At 41.5% G+C, this 17,839-nt stretch overlaps 1 protein-coding gene across 3 annotated transcripts in view; it reads left to right on the top strand.

Annotated features, from left to right (window-relative positions):
- NT5DC3 (5'-nucleotidase domain containing 3) overlaps window positions 1-17,839 on the top strand; it is a 49,011-nt gene that overhangs the window by 28,164 nt on the left and 3,008 nt on the right. For all 3 annotated transcript variants that reach the window (XM_081878929.1, XM_081878928.1, XM_081878927.1), the window contains exons 3-13: window positions 2,294-2,368; window positions 3,359-3,414; window positions 5,382-5,472; window positions 6,576-6,713; window positions 7,689-7,749; window positions 9,706-9,808; window positions 9,940-10,041; window positions 11,411-11,492; window positions 12,174-12,260; window positions 15,045-15,185; window positions 15,863-15,927. In XM_081878929.1, the coding sequence (XP_081735055.1) occupies window positions 2,294-2,368; window positions 3,359-3,414; window positions 5,382-5,472; window positions 6,576-6,713; window positions 7,689-7,749; window positions 9,706-9,808; window positions 9,940-10,041; window positions 11,411-11,492; window positions 12,174-12,260; window positions 15,045-15,185; window positions 15,863-15,927 (1,001 nt within the window). The remainder of the gene's footprint in view (window positions 1-2,293; window positions 2,369-3,358; window positions 3,415-5,381; window positions 5,473-6,575; window positions 6,714-7,688; window positions 7,750-9,705; window positions 9,809-9,939; window positions 10,042-11,410; window positions 11,493-12,173; window positions 12,261-15,044; window positions 15,186-15,862; window positions 15,928-17,839) is intronic.

Below are 17,839 nucleotides of genomic sequence, written 5' to 3'. Positions count from 1 at the left end.
GCTGAGAGACCAGCTGCTTTTGGTTTTTCTTCTCTCTGAACTGTTTCCTGAGTATGATTCCTTCCTCTTCCCTTCCCCTTTTCCTTTTGTGTTGCATCCTTTGGATCATAAACCTGAGGACTAGGAGATTTTTCAGCTGCAGAGAAGGATTGAAATAAAGGTGGCTATGTTGCAGTGTAATGGGAAGTTCAAATTTCCGAAGAGTGAACTCTGAGCAAAAGGGTTGTATGCCACTCTGCTCACACCCCAGTCTTAATGACTAAAGGAAAGTTAAGTAGAGCATTTAAGCGTGGGTGATGGTGGATCTGAGTGAAAAGATGTGAGGAAGGCAAGTCTGAATTCATAATGAACTTTTCTGTGAACTTAACCTGAGCTTCCACTCTTGCAATAAAGAGCGCTTTACAATATTACTTAAATCAGGTGTGGGGAAACTTTGGTCCTCCAGATGTTGCTGAACTACAACTCCTGTCAGCCTCAGCAAGTGTGCCCAGGTATGATGGAAGTTGCAGTTCAGCATACCTGGAGGGCCAAAGTTTTACTCGATGTAAATGAAGCATGTTAGAAATGCTACTTCCTACATCTTTTGCTTGCAAGTTTCTGAGGGCAATATCATTGCCTCCTGTTGTGGGTAGGTGTTGGTTTGAGCCATAGTTTTCTGTAAAAATGCCATGGTTCCTTTCAGTTCCTTTCAGAGGCTATAATTTGGCAACAGATAATCCTGACTAAGAAGTACATTCAGGTAAAATGATGCGCACACACCTCTCTAAGTACATGAGAAATGCTTGAGCACTGTAAATTAAACTTCCCCAGCAAAGTAATAATAATAATAAGCAGATCAATTTCCCTGAGAGTTCTGCCACTGTTGTAGTGTTTTGAAAAAAGTGTGGAAAAGATATTTGCGGGGGTCAAAGAGAACACCTTTTGTATTAAATTATACAGAATATATAGAAGTGTTGTTTTTAATTAACATGTATTATTTTCAGTTGTAGGGATGCAAAGCTAGAAATTGGCTGAGGCCAGGCTGAGGACAGAAGCTGTTTTCTGAACACATATTCACACTGTTTGCCCTTATCAGTGTTGAACCTTCCATTGGCCATGATCTGTGCGAGTCCATGTACACCGAATTATTGTGTCCTTACAAGGACTTCATCCATGATTTCAGTAGAGGGATAAGCTTGGGACCCACATCCCTTGACACTAAAGTGAGGAGAAGGCTAGAACTACAGAGTTTGGGGCACTGTCCTTGCAGCTTCCTAAATAAGAGTTGCTAACTTTGAGGAGGGGAGGAGCCTTAAGATTTTGTTTTGGATACTAGTCATGCAAAATTATGAGGTCACTGCAGACCCATTGGGTTGAATCATTGTGTGAGTGGAACACCTCCCATGAGCACAATGGAACTTCTCCTTGCACCCCCCTCCCAGATATCTGGAGGTCTTCCCCCAGCCCTCCAGAGCAGATTTGGGTGCAGTGCTGGGGGTTGCAGTGAGCGGAGGTCGTTACACTCACACACATGATCTAATTGGAGCCAACCTTTTAGCTGCTTATATTCCACTTTCAGGGGCCACACAGTAATACGCCCAGAGATTACTATTTTATCTCTAAAGGCAAATGATAAACAAGTGAGGAGTTTGTCTGTTGCCATCCTTGGGAATATCCAGTTGCTCTAGAGTGTGAATCATGGATTCTTAGCTATATGCTTACCAAAGCTGGCATTAATTTGGCCCTGGAAGGGATGTTGCAAGGCCGGAGTCTGGGGAGGGCTTGGTCCTGATGCTGTTTCATTGGAACATAATCTTTGCATTCTGGAAATGGGTTTGGCAAGGCACCAGGGATGAGCAGTTTGCCTAATCCATAGCAGGTGCTTGATAAACAATGTGGGACTCAAGAGCGGGAGTGGGTGGGATGGGCAGGAGGCAGCGAAGAGCAGAAGTCCATGTTGCATGGAGTGACAAATAACTATGTTTCCCAAGGAGTGGGGGACACTACAGAGTTATAAGGCAGATTTCACTGAGCTAGGGAGTGGACATAATGAAAGCTTTGACTTCTGTGGCAGCTTTTTTCTCGGAGGGATTGCAGAGATGCTAAATGGGCTCTGAGAGGTCTTATCAGAAAGGGGGTTTTTAACGGGGAATTTCTTAAAAGAATTTCCCCACTTGCATAGCCCTTAGTGGGCAGGCTGATGTAAACTAGGGAAGAAGAGAGAGCTGGTTGTCTTCTCTGATTAAAGGGGATAGATCATGTTGCTTAAATAAGTTGTGGTAAAATAGTTTTTCCCCCTCCCTTATTCTGCTAGTATCCTGCAGAAATCCGGAAGTATGACTACGATCCAAATTTTGCAATAAGAGGTCTTCATTATGATGTGCATCGGGTAGGTATACATTATTCCATTGATATCATCGTTCTGTGAGATGTATTCCCTAACGCTTGATCAAATGTCCGCTTTTGTATTATTGGGGAAACTTGAGTTCTGCTTCTCTGTAGCTTGTGCGATGCACCTTTTGGACTCAAGCTGGAAGTAAATGAAGTTTGGGCCACAGTGGCTGTATCTTGCCCATCTATGTAGGTCCCACTTTGTTGCTCTTCTAATAAAGCCTTTGTTTAGGATATTTAACTGGAGATGCTCATTCATTGGGAAATGTGTTCTGTTTCTGCTTGTGGGCTAGGCATTGTTGGAACAGAGTTCTGGACTAGATGAGCCTTTGGCCAGATCCAGCAGAATTCTTCTTAAGTTCTGTTGTTTTTTTTTATTAAATTTTTATTAAGATTTTAAAGATTACAAAAAGAAAAGAGGACAAAGAAGAAAAAGAAAAAAAAACAATACATATCCTCAAAAAAAGAGAAAAAAGAAATAAATAAAAAACAAGTCAAACCTTTAACTCACTTATTTACTTTCACTTATTTCCTTGACTTCCTCACGCCTCCCATTTTTGTATTCTAATTCAATTAAATATTCCAGCAAATCCTTCCAACTTTGTTTTTATCCTAATAATTTATCTTAACATATTATAATTTTACCTTCTCTCTTTCACCAATACATTTTTACTTAATCCTTTATATCCTTTCTGCTAAAACCATATAATTTTTTCCCCCAACATCTTTCTAACATTCCTTAATTTTACAATATTTCTGAAGATAAACTTTAAATTTCTTCCACTCTTCTTCCACCTACTCTTCTCCTTGGTCTCGGATTCTGCCAGTCATCTTAGCCAGTTCCATGTAGTCCATCACAGAATTATTCTTAAGTTCTGATATAACTCTAAATCTTGTAGTAATTATGGACAACTGTCTGTAACTTTATTAAAATACTGCTGTGAAGCCATGATAGGTTTCATGTAAAACCTTTCTCTTTTTTTAAAAGGCATTATTGATGAAGATTGATGCTTTTCATTATATTCAGTTGGGAACAGTGTACAGGTAAGTCTTAACCTGCATAGTTCACAGCAAAATGTTGCTGTGAGGTTGTTGCATTTTCAAGGGACTCTAAACATTCAAAAGTCTGGACATTCAAATACAGCAAGCGGGACATGCAGTGATACGTTGCAGCAGGTGGTCTCCTGTTTAGTCAGCCAGCCAATCGTGACAGCTTTCAGGATACTCCATCCTATTTCCCCCAATCCATTCAGAATTTCATGGCCAGGGAGCATACTCAGTCCTCACTGGGCTGTTTTGTGGACCAAACTCCCTTCACATTCTCCCCACACCCCCGGCTCAAAAAAAGGAGGTTTTAAAAATCATTATTTCTGCAAATATTTGGGGTCCCCACGATCTGGCTGAGATCTCCCTCTTGTGCCTCATTAGCGTTGTTTTGGCTACTTAAGAATTGTCTTGTGAAGAATGAGTTTGCTATTACTATATAGCAGGGATGCCCAATCAGTTGACCGCAATCAACTGGTCGATTGTGGGCTCTTTTTCCTTTGCGGGAGAAAAAAAGAGCATGCGTCCTCGCCCCGTCCTCCATTCGTGCATGATCGCAAGAATGGAAGGCGGAGTGATCTTTTGGTGGGCAACATTTTCCTTTTCCTTCCCCTAGAGAAAGGTCAGCATTTTTTACCTGAACCCCCAAAAAGGTCAACAACTTTGACGTAAACCCCCCTCCAAAGGGGTAGGTTACTGCCAGTTTTTTTATTCTGTGAGTAGACTGCGCCTGGACCCAACAGTCAGGGCTACCTTTACCTTTACCTTTTAGATCGCAGTCTCTTGGGAGTTGGATGTCCCTACTATATATGATGATATGAAATGTTGTGGTGTTCTCTGCTTGAAGAAATGGCTGAGTGAAATAGTCTGTTCTTTAGCTTGTGTGGTCTGGGGAGGGTTGGCCGACCACGTTCCACTGACTAATGTCCTTGCTTTCAGCTGCCAAATGGTACTAGAAGACTGTGCAGGAGGACTGCATGGTATTTAGGCTTCTGCTAATGACTCATCTACTCTAGCAAGGATTTGAATATAAGGAATCATGAAAACAGAAGGCAGAGGAGTGTGTGTGTGTGTAATCACCCTTTGCTTTGCACCCTGCATGTTGCAGTATTCTTGGGAAAGTTCATTTTGTCCATTGTGATTCTAATTGAAACCCATCCTTTCTAACTGAACTCATCTGGAAAAAGCTGCACAGATAGTACCTGCTTTACTTGAAACATGGCAGCCTTTGATTGTAACACGTACTTCTGCTGTAGTTTGAAAGTCATTGAGGCTGAGCTGTGTTAAGATTAGAAATGAATTGGCTATAATCCTTTTTTAAAATACCATCTTCTAATCTGTGCTTCACGTAATAAAGTTTAAAAGAGGGGGGGCAATGCCTTCTTTTAACTTTGCCCTTGGGGCCTTAAAGAATTAGTGTCTAATTAACTTTTAGGAAAGAAATGAGAGCTTAAGATCCACAATGTGTCATTGCGGTAAAACTTAGCTTCCTTCATTGACTTAACAGGACTGTCAGTCTGTCTTAGTTGGCAGTGCATGGTGTTCCTTGCAGAATTTGTGACATCAAATAAGGGAAGAAGTATTCATAATGGTTAAGGCTGACCCATTGCTTACGTGAGACTAGAGAAGATGTGGGTTTTCTGTGTCGAATATTGATACAGTGGTACCTTGGTTTAAGAACAGCTTAGTTTATGAACAACTTGGATTAAGAACGCTGCAAACCCGGAAGTAGATGTTTTTGGTTTGTGAATTTGCCTTGGAAGCAGAACATGTTTCGCTTCCTTTTGAGTGTGTTCCATTTGTAAATTGAGTCCTCCGCTGCTATGGGAAAGCACTTCTTGGTTTAAGGACTCTTTGGTTTAAGAACAGGCTTCCGGAACAGATTAAATTCGTAAACCAAGGTACCACTGTATTGCCATATGAAACCTGGTTGGCTTTGGCACTAAAGCTATTCTTGCTGTTGCCAGAGGAATGAGTGTTGTCCCGGATGAGGAAGTCATTGCCATGTACGACGGGTCCCATGTCCCCTTGGAACAAATGAGCGACTTCTATGGAAAGGTAAAAGTACAAGTCACTACATCTCTGAACTAAAAATTCCATATGATGGCATAATAGAATCACATGTTCTTATTACCATGACATATATAACGATGTCTCAGTAGCTTTATTATAACTAACAGATCATTTCTTGTCAGCTGAGAGTTCATAACTTAGGTCATCAAGTTATGGAAGCCGATGGAAAGAGTGACCTGCCTCTTTCGAACTGGTGTTTTCCTCTACTGAGATGGCTGCTGCTTTTTATTATTGTTCATGCAGAAATCAAGAGTGGAGAAACAATATTTTTAAAACCCATTGCATTGCAAGAAAGTGCATGAAGTCGAATGCTCATTCTGAAATGTGTTGCTTATCAAATTGGATGCTGCTTTCGAAATACAATTTTATGGTGCAAGCCACATCCTCCTTAACATATACAATAGATTGTTCGTGGGAATGCCAATGTAAAATAGAAACATAGAAAATCACTTGAAATGTAGCCGATTTAGGATGGCTTCGTTTTGTTTGTTTAGGGCTCATCACTCACTATGTCATGGGTAGGTAACCTGTGATTAGGACACCTCCCCTCCCTTTAATTTTTTTCTGGCTACATCTTTAGAGGGTAGTTCAGTGGAATATCACCAAGCCAATGAGGAAATAACTAAATGGTAGTGGAGATACATATTCTGACTGGCCCAGAAATTCCAAAAATTGCCATGCATTTTAAGACTTCCATAGTTTATTTTTGTACTGAACTTTAATGCTTGTGGATATCTAGATTCCATGCATGTACTGTATTTTGTTCACTAATGTTGTGCCTGATGGTGAACAGGTTAGTTTATACTGTCTATAAACTGATGTGGAAAAGGATGTTTTATTGTATCCTCATCAGTGTTCTGTCACTAAGCTGAAATTGTTTAAGAATTGTTTATTTTTTAGCACAGAACCTGTTTCCACAAGACACTTAAACGCACACATTGCATGTTGCAAAACCATTCTCTGATGTTCTCATGTGACTCATTCCTAGCTAAGAGGCAGTCTTGTCCTCTGTTTCCTGTAGACTTAATGCAAGTATCAGAAACTAAAGCTTTACAAAACTGGTTTATGACATGTATGCTTGTTTGCAGAGTTCACAAGGTAACGCCATGAAGCAGTTCATGGATATCTTCTCCTTGCCTGAAATGACGCTCCTGTCTTGTGTGAATGAGTATTTTCTGAAAAACAATATAGACTATGAGCCAGTTCATCTCTACAAAGATGTAAAGGTATTGAGTTGTCCTATTTTAACAGACACCCGTGTGACTTTTGCACTTCTGTTTTAGAATATTTCCTCATGCTGCCAGATGCATACACCAATTTCCTTCTTTGCCAACTACCACATTCCTCCAGTTCCAAATTCATTATAATGAGGAGAGTACTGCACACTATGCTAAACTATACAGCCCACAAAACAATTTATAGTCTTCTATAAATGTTCTTCTGGCTATTGGATTTAATTGGCGATGAGGTCATACTCAGTGTAGACTTATATGGGCTTATATGGGTCTAACTTTAGATATTGCCCAATATATATGAGAAGCTCTTTTTTTAAAAGTGTGGATTGAAGTGCAAAATTCAACTTTTCTTTTTCCTGTTGGAAACACCTGAAATCTTAAAAACTGAGGAGCGGTGGAAAGGTAGTGAGTAGGATTTCTAAGTATCAATGCCGGGATTCCCCCCCCCCCAGCCTCCCCACATTCCATGCTTTGACTGTTCCCTGTGATTAGGAGAATGACCTCCGGAATGAATTAAGTACTTAACCCGAGGTACCACTGTATGTAGCTTTACTATTTGAGGAGATTTTCATGTGGGATCCTATATCAAGTGGGGTTTTTTGGGGTGGGGGCTACTGGATTGTTGTTTTTATTTTGATTATGTATTTTGTGGTTTTATATTTTATTCTGTGAACTGTCCTGAGATATAGAGGGGTATATAGGGTATAGGGCGGTATATAAATTCAATAAACAAATATTTCCTTAGTCCTTTTTTTTTTTCGGCTACCCACATTCTGAGTGTCTGGATATCTTGCACTTCCTGACACCTGCTTTTGGTAGTCTAGTAGCCAGCCAAAATACTTATTAAAGACTGTGCTCTAAGTTGGGGGTGGAAGGTGTCCCACTCACAAATATTCCATTTTCAGTTGAATAAATTTAAATCTGGAGAAAGATCTCACTGTTCATTTACATTAATTTCCTTGACAGGACTCGATCAGAGATGTCCACATCAAAGGAATAATGTACAGTGCAATTGAAGCAGATATTGGTAAGTGTTAAGAGAGCTTTTATGAAGGAACAACTTGTTTTCCTCTTACTGTTAATGTTTTACAGTGCTTCGTTCTAACAGATGGTGTTCTTCGTGCTTTTGCAAACACCTGGTGCAGTGTGAATTGTTGAAATATCATAGGGCAATGGTGACAAAGCCATGGTCCCCTCCAGGTGTTGTTGGGATGCAAGTTCCTTCAGCTCTGGCCAATATGGTGTGTGGACAGGGAGGTCCAGCAACATCTGGAGGGCTACAGGTTCCACATCCATCACGTAAGGACATCTCCTCCCAAACACATATTGCTCATTCCTGTATTAGTCAGGAGTAATGGCAACTGCCTCTATCTGGACATGAACTGCAACAGGTGTTGTGGGAACCATAACTTCAGTGAGGCAAGGTGGCTGTATGTACAAGGATGTGGGCATTGTAATGGTGTGTGGCTTCTAAGAGCTTGTTTGGATGTTCCAGAAAGCCTCAAAGAAGTTATTTCAGTCACTTGTACAACATCTTTTCACACTTTTGCTGCAGAGCTTGCCTTTCAGTAATTTACACCTGCCTCACGAGGAAAAGTACAAGTTTCTGAAGGACTTGTGCATATTTCCTCGAAGGTGCCCCTGCAAGAGATGTGAATCTCTGGCTGCAGTTGTCTTTTTTTAAAAAATTTTTTTACAGATCCTGTAAGCCACCAGAGAACAGTGATCTTGAGTGACAAGAAAATGGGGTTAAAGTACAGATGTTGCCACTTTGGATATTTCCCTGAGATTTTGAATTGGAAGTATAGAATAAGCATACGCAACTTGCCCTTGCACCAGCTTTTTGCTACTTCTGTCGTTTTCTGCCTCTTCCCTCTCCAAATCTAAGAAGAGAAACAGGGTTCAGTAAAACTGGTTGTCTGGACTCCTTGAATTTTGTAGGGATTCTATGCCTACTGCTGTTCTAAGCAAGCTAGATTGTGCTGTTTCTCCAGAGCATGCTGGCCATAAGACCTTTTGCACCAGAGTCGTGAGTTGCATTGATTTCTGCAAGACTCTGTATTTTCCTCATGATGTAGGCAGCAGCCGGAACAAATTGCCACCCCTCGAGATGCAAAGGTGGCAAACCAGGACAATTCATCAGGCTTGCACGGTAGCTAGATTTATTTAACGAGGAATATTCTTTTAGATGCTTTAGAGTTTTAAAGTCATGGTGCACGAGATGTTCCTAAAAATGTTTAGACAATTCAGAAATGTTATGCGCCTTTTAAAGGCTTCAAAATGCCAGGGTGTTTGGGAGTCTGGATTTCCAGTCTGGTGTAGCTATAAACCTTTGGTATCCAGGGATAACACATCTTCATAAATATAAGAGCTTAGGGTTTGAGTGAGGGCTTTTTCTTGGAAGTAGTTTTTTTATGCCAGGTCAAATCTTTGGAACTTTCGGCGGGTCCCCAGAAATACTTTTATGTCAACAACATTTTCCAGCAACCGTTGGCCCACAGGATACACCATTGCCGGCCCTTCTGGGATTGTGGGAAGTGCATTCAAATTACAGGGCATGGATTTCAGATGATTAGCTCAAGCTGCAGTTTCTCTTCTTAAGAATTTTAACTTTTGCTGCTTCTTTTTAACAGAAGAGGACATTCACAGGAGTAGAGACACAAATCATGGAGCCTTCTGTGTGAAATGGGGGCACCTTCCAAAAAAAAGGCTTCTATCCTTATGTCTGAGTTCATAGGGGGCATCTGTGTATGGCCAAAGGTTCCACAGCCCCGATTTACCCCGTGGATTCTTGTTGCTCTTTACATTGCAAATCTTTTTACGTTGCGTTTCTCAGACGGCTTGTACTCAACCGAAAAACAGTATAACGGAGGGAACATGAGTAGGCTTAGAATTTACGCAAGCTTGAAGACATTCCTTTGATATATACATAATATAATCTGGGGTTTTGTAACTTGTGTCTTTCTCCCCCTTCTCTCTGTAGAGAAATACATTTGTTATGCTGAGCAAACACGTGCAGTGCTTGCAAAGCTGGCAGATCACGGCAAGAAGATGTTCCTCATCACAAACAGCCCTAGCAGTTTCGTGTAGGTGGATTTCTTCATACGTACAAAACCAAAAGTGTTTATCTAAAACAATGGGTGTTGGTAGTTGCTTTTTTTTAAAAAAAGCAGGCTAGCAATATTTGTGTCAGTTAAAATTGGTTTGCTCTTTGCAGGGACAGAGGCATGAAGTACATCGTTGGGAAAGACTGGAGGGAACTTTTCGATGTTGTCATTGTCCAGGCTGACAAGCCAAACTTTTTCAATGACAAGAGAAGGTGAGTCCCTTCCTGTAAAAGCATCCTCTGCTTTTATATTCACTTCTTTAACAAATCTTCACCCCCATGTTCCTCAGTTATGATGATGATGATGATGATGATGAAAACCATTAACCTTTTAACCTCTTTCTCATGGTTTCCTAATACCTTTGCTGGCTCTTTCCCCTCAACCTTTGCTGGCTCTTTCCCCTCAGCGGTTGGGAGTCCTTTCTTTCCCCTGCAGACACATAGCTGGCTCTTCAGTTCCTGCTGCCTGAGGCCAGATTTGTGGTTCTGAGGCAGAGCAGGTGGACAACACTGTAGAATTAGCCAAGAGAGCCTTTCTGGCTTGACAGGAATTCGGGTGGAGTGGGGATATGAGTGTACATGCATGTGTGAAGCAAAGGCGACAGAGGATGCAAAAGTGGTCATCTTCTCCTTTTCCTCTCCCTCAGACCACAACTTTCGCCTCCTTTCCTCCCCCCTCCTTTCTCTTTCTCACACTCAGCCAGTCCCTATGTCCACCCATCATGTTTTCCTGTCTTTCTCCTCCCTCACCTTTCAACCCTGTGAGCTTCTCTCTAACCATCTCCTGCATGTTCCTACACAATATGCATTCCAAGGAGCAGTGGTTGATGACATTGGTCAAACCAAAAGGCCAAGGGGCAGGGGAAGCAAGTGAGAAGGCCCCGGGTGGGCCGTAGCACTGAGGCCCACCTGAAAGTGGATGGAGGTCCATGGCTGGTTACTGTCCCACCATTTGAGAAAAGTGGCACTAGAATGTGCATTAATCTCATGCTTTGGACTTCTGGTCTACTTTAAGAAGAAGCAGTAGTTAAAAACAAACAAACATAACGCTGCTGCTGCAGGAGGCCAGGTGAACGTAATGAGTGGTTAATATCCAAAAAAGGTTGAGAGTTTATCTTAAAGACTTGGGTAATAAAAGCTGATGGCATCTGATAAGAGCTGACCTCTTTGCAAATTAGGCTGCTTTATAATTTACTATGGTGACACTGTGTGACTTAAAGATCTATGGTGAGCAGCCAAGTATTCAGTGAACTAGGGTTTCTGAAGTCCTTCACGAGGGCATCTACTGGTTTTTACCAAAAGGGTTGGTCACTCAGTTCCCTCAGTGATGATCAGTATTTAAAACTGGGACTTCCAGGATCATCCACATATAAGTTGTTGAGCCTCAACAATATTTACAGAATGAAGACTATTCCACACTTCTGAAGCTGTTTATTTGGGGGGGCAGGCAGGGATACTCTGCAGGAGAGTGTAATTTATTCTTCTTATATTCTGGTCCGTATCTGTTTCCATTGAGTGGTGACAGCAGTAGTACGATTGGGTCATTGATCTTTGTGTGCTCCCTCTCTCATTTTTTAAATAGACCTTTCCGCAAGGTGAATGAGAGAGGTGTTTTGCTTTGGGACAAAATCCATCAACTGCAGAAAGGCCAGATTTACAAACAGGTATGTTTTTTGTTGGTTTAAATATTTATACTCCTCACCTTTTCACCTCAAACTGGACCTTTCTGACAATCATGATGAACATACACAAAATCCAGAGCAACCTTAGACAGTATCACTGAAAAGTAAGTGTGTGTGTGTGTGTGTGCGCGCGCGCGTGTGCTCATTGTCTGTATCAGATGATCGTCAGCCCTGTGGGGACTGACCCCACTAGGGAGTTCCCTAGTGGGCGGCCATTTTTCCCCTGTAGATTTCGGTAATTTCTTTAGAAAGAGGTGAGCAAAACAGTCTTCAGCATAGGCAACGGTTGTGAGCATAAACCTCCTAGCTTGCCATGGGGCTGCTATGTGAGAGCAGAAATGCATTTTATTCTAGGGAAAGGACCATAGCCTGGTGGGAAGATGCTTGCTTTGCATATAGAACATTCCGGGTTCCATCCCTGACATCTTCCAAGGAAGGCTGAGAGAACTGCTTCCAGTCATTTTAAACAATACAGATTCAGACCATTGCTCCATCTAACTCAGTATCAGGCCACTTGGGTCTCCTTTTGATAATATTAGCATCTGCTTTTCATGTGAAAAGCAAAGATTTTACTCTTCCTCGGAGAGGGCAAGCTGCCAGCATGACAGTCGCCAGGTTCTGTTTATGACTCATAATTTTGTCTTTTCCTCCCTTCTCTCGTAGGGCAACTTATACGAGTTTCTAAAGCTGACTGGCTGGAGAGGCTCCAAAGTCTTGTATTTCGGCGATCACATTTATAGCGATTTAGCAGTAAGTAACCTGCTCCCCTACTTGTTTGTTTGATAAAACCTGGTCATGTCTACAGAAACGACCTGCGTACTGTGAAAATAATTTTGTAAAACAGGGAGACTTATGAAAAAAATAGACCAATGCCAAGTTTCTGCCATAAAAGTGAGTAAAGCAATGATGGGATTACTTGTTTCTGTTCGGGGAAACATAAGCCTCTTATTGCACCTTCCACGTAGTTCTGAGTTCTATTTAATGGTTGAGAGCAAGGCTGCAGGGCACTTGGCTAAGTTTTTGGCCTGTATGAAAAGGCTAGATATGGATGGCCGTCGTTTCGTGTGGGTCCAAATACAGATTGGGGCGAAGGATTGACTGGTGTTTTGAAGGACCCAGTTGCAGGGATCCCAAAGGAAGACGTATAAAACTCCAGAGTGATCAGTTCTAGTGCTTTATCATAGAGATATATCAAGAGACTTAGATACAGCAGTGCAATGCAGGATTCCTTGCCACTACACCTTGGGACACATGGCAAGCATAATGGCTTTGTCTGTGAGGGGCTAATCGTGTATGGGTTACTTCATCAAAAAGCAAGCTACGTAAGCTGGCAGCAATAACCCAGTTATAACCACCCCTGGGATAGAAGTCCATTCCCCACTCCCATCCATCGCTTGGATAAGGGTGCAGGTGACAGGCAGCCAGCATGAGAAGCCTCTCCTTTCCCAACTAGCTAAACAAAAGAAAGCTAAGGCTTCCAAGCTTCAGTGCAAGCAGATAAGCACGTATGAGTTCATTCTCACAGTAAATACCGATTAGTCCTGGGGTTATCATGACTACCAAGATGGCGTTTACAGGTCTTCTGGGACATTCATACCATTTGCCTCTGCACAGTGGCCTAAAACAGGAATAATTGCAGTTCAAATGAGTTACTGTTAAATTTAAGTGGAGAATTGTACTTCGCCTTTTGAGTACTTCAGATCTCTTACACTTTGCAGTGGACTCTTGTATGTGTGTGCGCGCTCTCTCTCTCACACACTTCAAAACTTAACAGGACAACATCTTTCCATGTCTATAAATGTAAGCTGGCTAAAATATTACTTAATGTGTCTCAATAATGAGGCCGAGGAAGAGATAAGGACAGCTTTGCAGACTAATGCTCAGGCCAAAAATAGCAATAAATAAGATGATGAGTTAGGAATTACAAAGCAGTTTGTGCAATAGAAATTGGATTTAGGTTTGGGGATGTTCCCAGCTTTGAGAACTCCACATTTTAGCAGCTGACCATGTGTGGTGGGCCTCTATAAGAATCTCAGCACCAGACTGTTTGATATTTTTATGTGTGTTCATTTTAACTCACTTATCCACTAGGTAGTCAAGGTGATATACAGAGTGGTAGCTTTGCAGCCGCAATTGGTAAAGTCCTTGAATGTGCCTATTATTGACACATGGATGGAGGGCCGTGCCTGTTGCAGAGAGACCTGTCATGGTTTGTGCTAAGACAGGGATTAATTGAAACATCTTGTGACTACTGCATCACAGTCATTGGGCTGACATACAGCAGTTAAGTTATCCTTCCACCTGCCAATCATGGAAGGTGCAGAAGGGGAAAGGAAAACTGTAAGATATGAAATCTTCTCTAATGCCCAGAAGGGCCTGATGGCATAGGAAATCTCCCTGCCAGCCCCAGCAGTTCCCAGAAATGTGACCAATGACTTGTCTGGAAGGCCCATGTAATGTGTTTCATCAGGCTACAACTAAACTATGCCTTGAAGCTTTTACATCCATTGATAGTAGAAGCGGAGCCCAGTGATCTGAGTACTTCCTTCTAATGATGGAAGAAGCTGCACAGAAGGTAGTAAGGGACTTGCTGTTGCAAGTGCTGTTTTAGCACTGAGTTTTTAATTACCGAAGCCTCCCTTTTCCTGTCTGGTAAGGATGCTTATCACATCAGGGCTAACCCAAAATTGACTCTGTATACAGAGGGCTGGGAGAATTAAATGTATTTCAGAGTAACTTTAAAATAAAGCAAAGCTACTCTATTTTTTGTTAGAGATTGTTTTGTAATAGTGAAGTATAAAAATGCCAGTCTTTCGCTGAGTTTATTTTTTAAGACAGGCTTATTCTCCTACAGTGACAGTGAAAGAGTCTGTATATCATGTGTGTAAAAATGCAATGACTGAGTGCTGCTCATTTCACTTTTATCCTGCCGTGCAGCACTAGCAGATTCCAGGGTGTGTTGTGCATAATATATAGGATAAAACATCAACGTTAGAACTGAGAATAACCCTGGAGAACCACTTCCAGTCATTGTTGGCAATACTGAGCTAGATCCTTTGCATGCTTGCTCTTTGGGGATTACTTCCAAGATTGCAGAGGACTGCAGCCGGTCTTTTTTCTTCTTTTGGCCCCAGGCTCCTTTCCACAACAGGAGGAGAAGTTTTCCTATCCTGTTTAAGCAGCTTAACGCAGGTTCTGTTAATATTTTACCATTTCCACATGTTACAATACTTCCCCCCTAATTGATTTGCCTCCCTGTTCTCCTGACACAAATGTTCTTCCTGGTCAGCTGTGTGTTGTTTACCCCATGGGCTCTCTGGCCTGGCTACCTGTTATCAGATGGATTCCCTCTTAGTTTGTTCCTCTTAATTATTTGTACAGTGGCCCAGCTGATCCACTTAGCTTGTAACTGCTGCTTATGTATAAGCAAGAATTATCTTACAAATGGCCTTTAGGGTGAAAGAGTAGAAAGTACACATTGAATCGTTTTAACACTAACACTTTTGTGTCTTGTAATCCTGGCTGGCAAAATAGGATTTGACCTTAAAGCACGGCTGGCGAACAGGTGCAATTATTCCGGAGTTACGGACGGAGATTAAGATCATGAACACAGAGCAATACATTCAGACCATGACCTGGCTTCAGACTCTCACTGGATTACTGGAACACATGCAGGTTTGTTGCGCTCATTCTAGCTGCCTTCAGCCCTTTCTACAAATTCCTCTAGGGTTTCTAGTGTTGCCAATGTAATTAAAAAATGGGCAGAAATATGTGTCATCAGAACTTAAATATAATTTCTGATGAAAAGCTGTTTTCGTGTTTTAAGTTTGTTTCTCCTGCTGTCTCTTATAGACACACGGACGTCTTCATACAAATATTCTTGCACTCTAAGCAATTGTATTCTTCCCCTACAACCCTGTAAAAATTCTGTGGCTTTGTTAAAAGCATTAAGTAATGGGTTTCATCAATTGGTGTCACACAGCTGACAGCAAGGCTTCCAACAGTCGGATGAGGGAAACAATTTTTGGCAATTCTTCCTCCCACTCACAGGGTTGCGGGACCTTGCAGAACTGGTTTAGGGAAGGCATGGGGTGCTGTCAGGTTAGTGGGTGGTGGTTGAAAACAGCTTTCCTCCCTGTTCCACTGGCGGATACAATCCCCTGCTCCTTCATAGTACATTAGCTTTGTGCTGACAAGTTAAAAAGCCACAGCTCTTATCTTGTTCACGTTTCTCCCTCTGTGTCAAATTTCTTAATGGTGTGCAGACATGATTACACTACAATATACTCATGTCCTTTTCCTGTTAATGAGTCTATGTTAAGAACATACAAGGTTGCCTGTTATCATTTCAGGTTCACAGGGATCCAGACTCTCAGCTGATTTTACACGAGTGGAAAAAGGAAAGAAAGGAAATGAGGTAAGCATAAACATTGGGAATGTGTTTCAAGATTTGAAAATGCAAATCCAGATACAAGCTTTTAGCAATGTATGACAGTGCCCAGTTTGCTGTGTTTTCTCCTTACCTTTCTTAATAGTAGTAGATACAGCAGAGTATTCAACACCATTGTATACCAAATCTGGCTGTTGGGGAAACAGGGTTTCCCTTTTTTGTACTGTCTTGCAAAATATAATCAGGAGCATCATTTTGTGATCAAGGTTATGAAGCAATAGGTAACATGGGGAGATGGGACTCATGGATGGCTTTAATCCTCTAATTACCTGAATATGTCCAAATGCAACCCTGCAGGATGTGGTTGGTAGCCATTTTGAACCAGTGGGCACATACCGAATTTTGAGAGTACTATAGTTACCAGTCACAAAATGGCTGCCATGGGGTGTGACATAATACAAAACTAGAGAATGCACCTATTGCTGCTTCTCTCCTCCCCACAACAATCACATGCTTGCTCTGGGAAGTCACAGGTGCCCTGACGCAATATTGTAGCACACACTTTGAGTTCTTTGTTGTCTTTTCACAAAACTTTTCCACCAAATACTTCCCTTTTCTACTCCAACCACTTGAGGTGAAAAACTGGTCTTAACTTTTGCCTCGGATGTTCTTTATATGAAAGCGTTATTTGTCATCTCAGGCCATCAGAACTTTAAGCATAATGGAAATAATTATTTCTCAGAACACGGACCTTGAAACTTAAGACCTTTAAAAAATATTTTTAAAAATCTGGCAGTACTTAAAACTGGCACCAACTTAAACCCAGCATTGACTGACACTGTCAGCAGGGATAAGCAGAAGGAATGACCAAATTAATATGGGCTAAAAGAGAAGTATGTGGGTCAGAGGTACAATATCAGGACACTGGATATGTCTTCGAGGTCTTGCTGTGAATCGATGAACTTAAGCTTTTGATGTTTCTTCTTATCCCTGTAACTGTGATTCCAGGGGCCAAACTATATATGACATTGAGCCATTTGTAGTTTTCCCTGATCTTCCCACTTCCTATTTTACTTTTCTTTTCTTTGCGATGGGTGCTTTTAGATACTTGCACCAAATTATCTTCCTATTAGTTTCAGATAGTTTTACTAGCTATGCCTTTGTTGGTTTAGTTTTCTTTAGCTGTTTGCATTATTTATAGTTGGCTTAATAGTTTGAATGTTCTTTTATTATTGGAAATGGGTTTGCAAACCATCTTGAGAGTTGTACTGAATGGACAGTACAGTGGTACCTTGGGTTACGAACTTAATTAGTTCCAGAGGTCCGTTCTTAACCCGAAACCGTTCTTAACTAGAGGTGCACTTTCGCTTATGGGGCCTCCCACTGCCGCCACCATGCAATTTCCGTTCTCATCCTGGGGCAAAGTTCTGAGGTACTACTTCCAGGTTAGCGGAGTTTGTAACCCGAAGCGTTTGTAACCTGAGGTACCACTGTACATAAGTTAAACTAACGAATATATGCAATCTTTGTCAGGAGCACATTCTAAAGACATTGCAAAAAGCAGAGGGGAAAGAGTTGACGAAGTTTCGTCCCCTGGATTTTCTGTCTTAGAAGTCAGCTCAATTGGTTAGAGCCTGGTGCTGATAATGCCAAGGTTGCAGGTTTGAACCCCATATGGGACATCATTGCAGGGGGTTGGACAAGATGACCCCCAGGATCCCTTCCAACTCTGTGATTCTTTGATATCTGTGAAGCAAGATGAAACTGATGCTTTCTGAAGGTGACTTTCAGTTAACAAAATAGCATGGTACCTTGTTTAAATATATAAATAAACTGGTTTTAACTGGGGAAAGAAAGAATCTTTGTTAAGCACTTTGGAAAGCTTGGTTTCCCTTAAGGGGTTGACAATTCTAAGAATGCGTATCTTTCTTACCCCTCC

The sequence above is a fragment of the Podarcis erhardii genome (assembly GCF_964252035.2).
Source record: "Podarcis erhardii genome assembly, chromosome: 10".
Lineage (NCBI taxonomy): Eukaryota > Metazoa > Chordata > Lepidosauria > Squamata > Lacertidae > Podarcis > Podarcis erhardii.
Note: the sequence above shows the minus strand (reverse complement) of the source record. Positions and strands in the feature narration are given on the sequence as shown.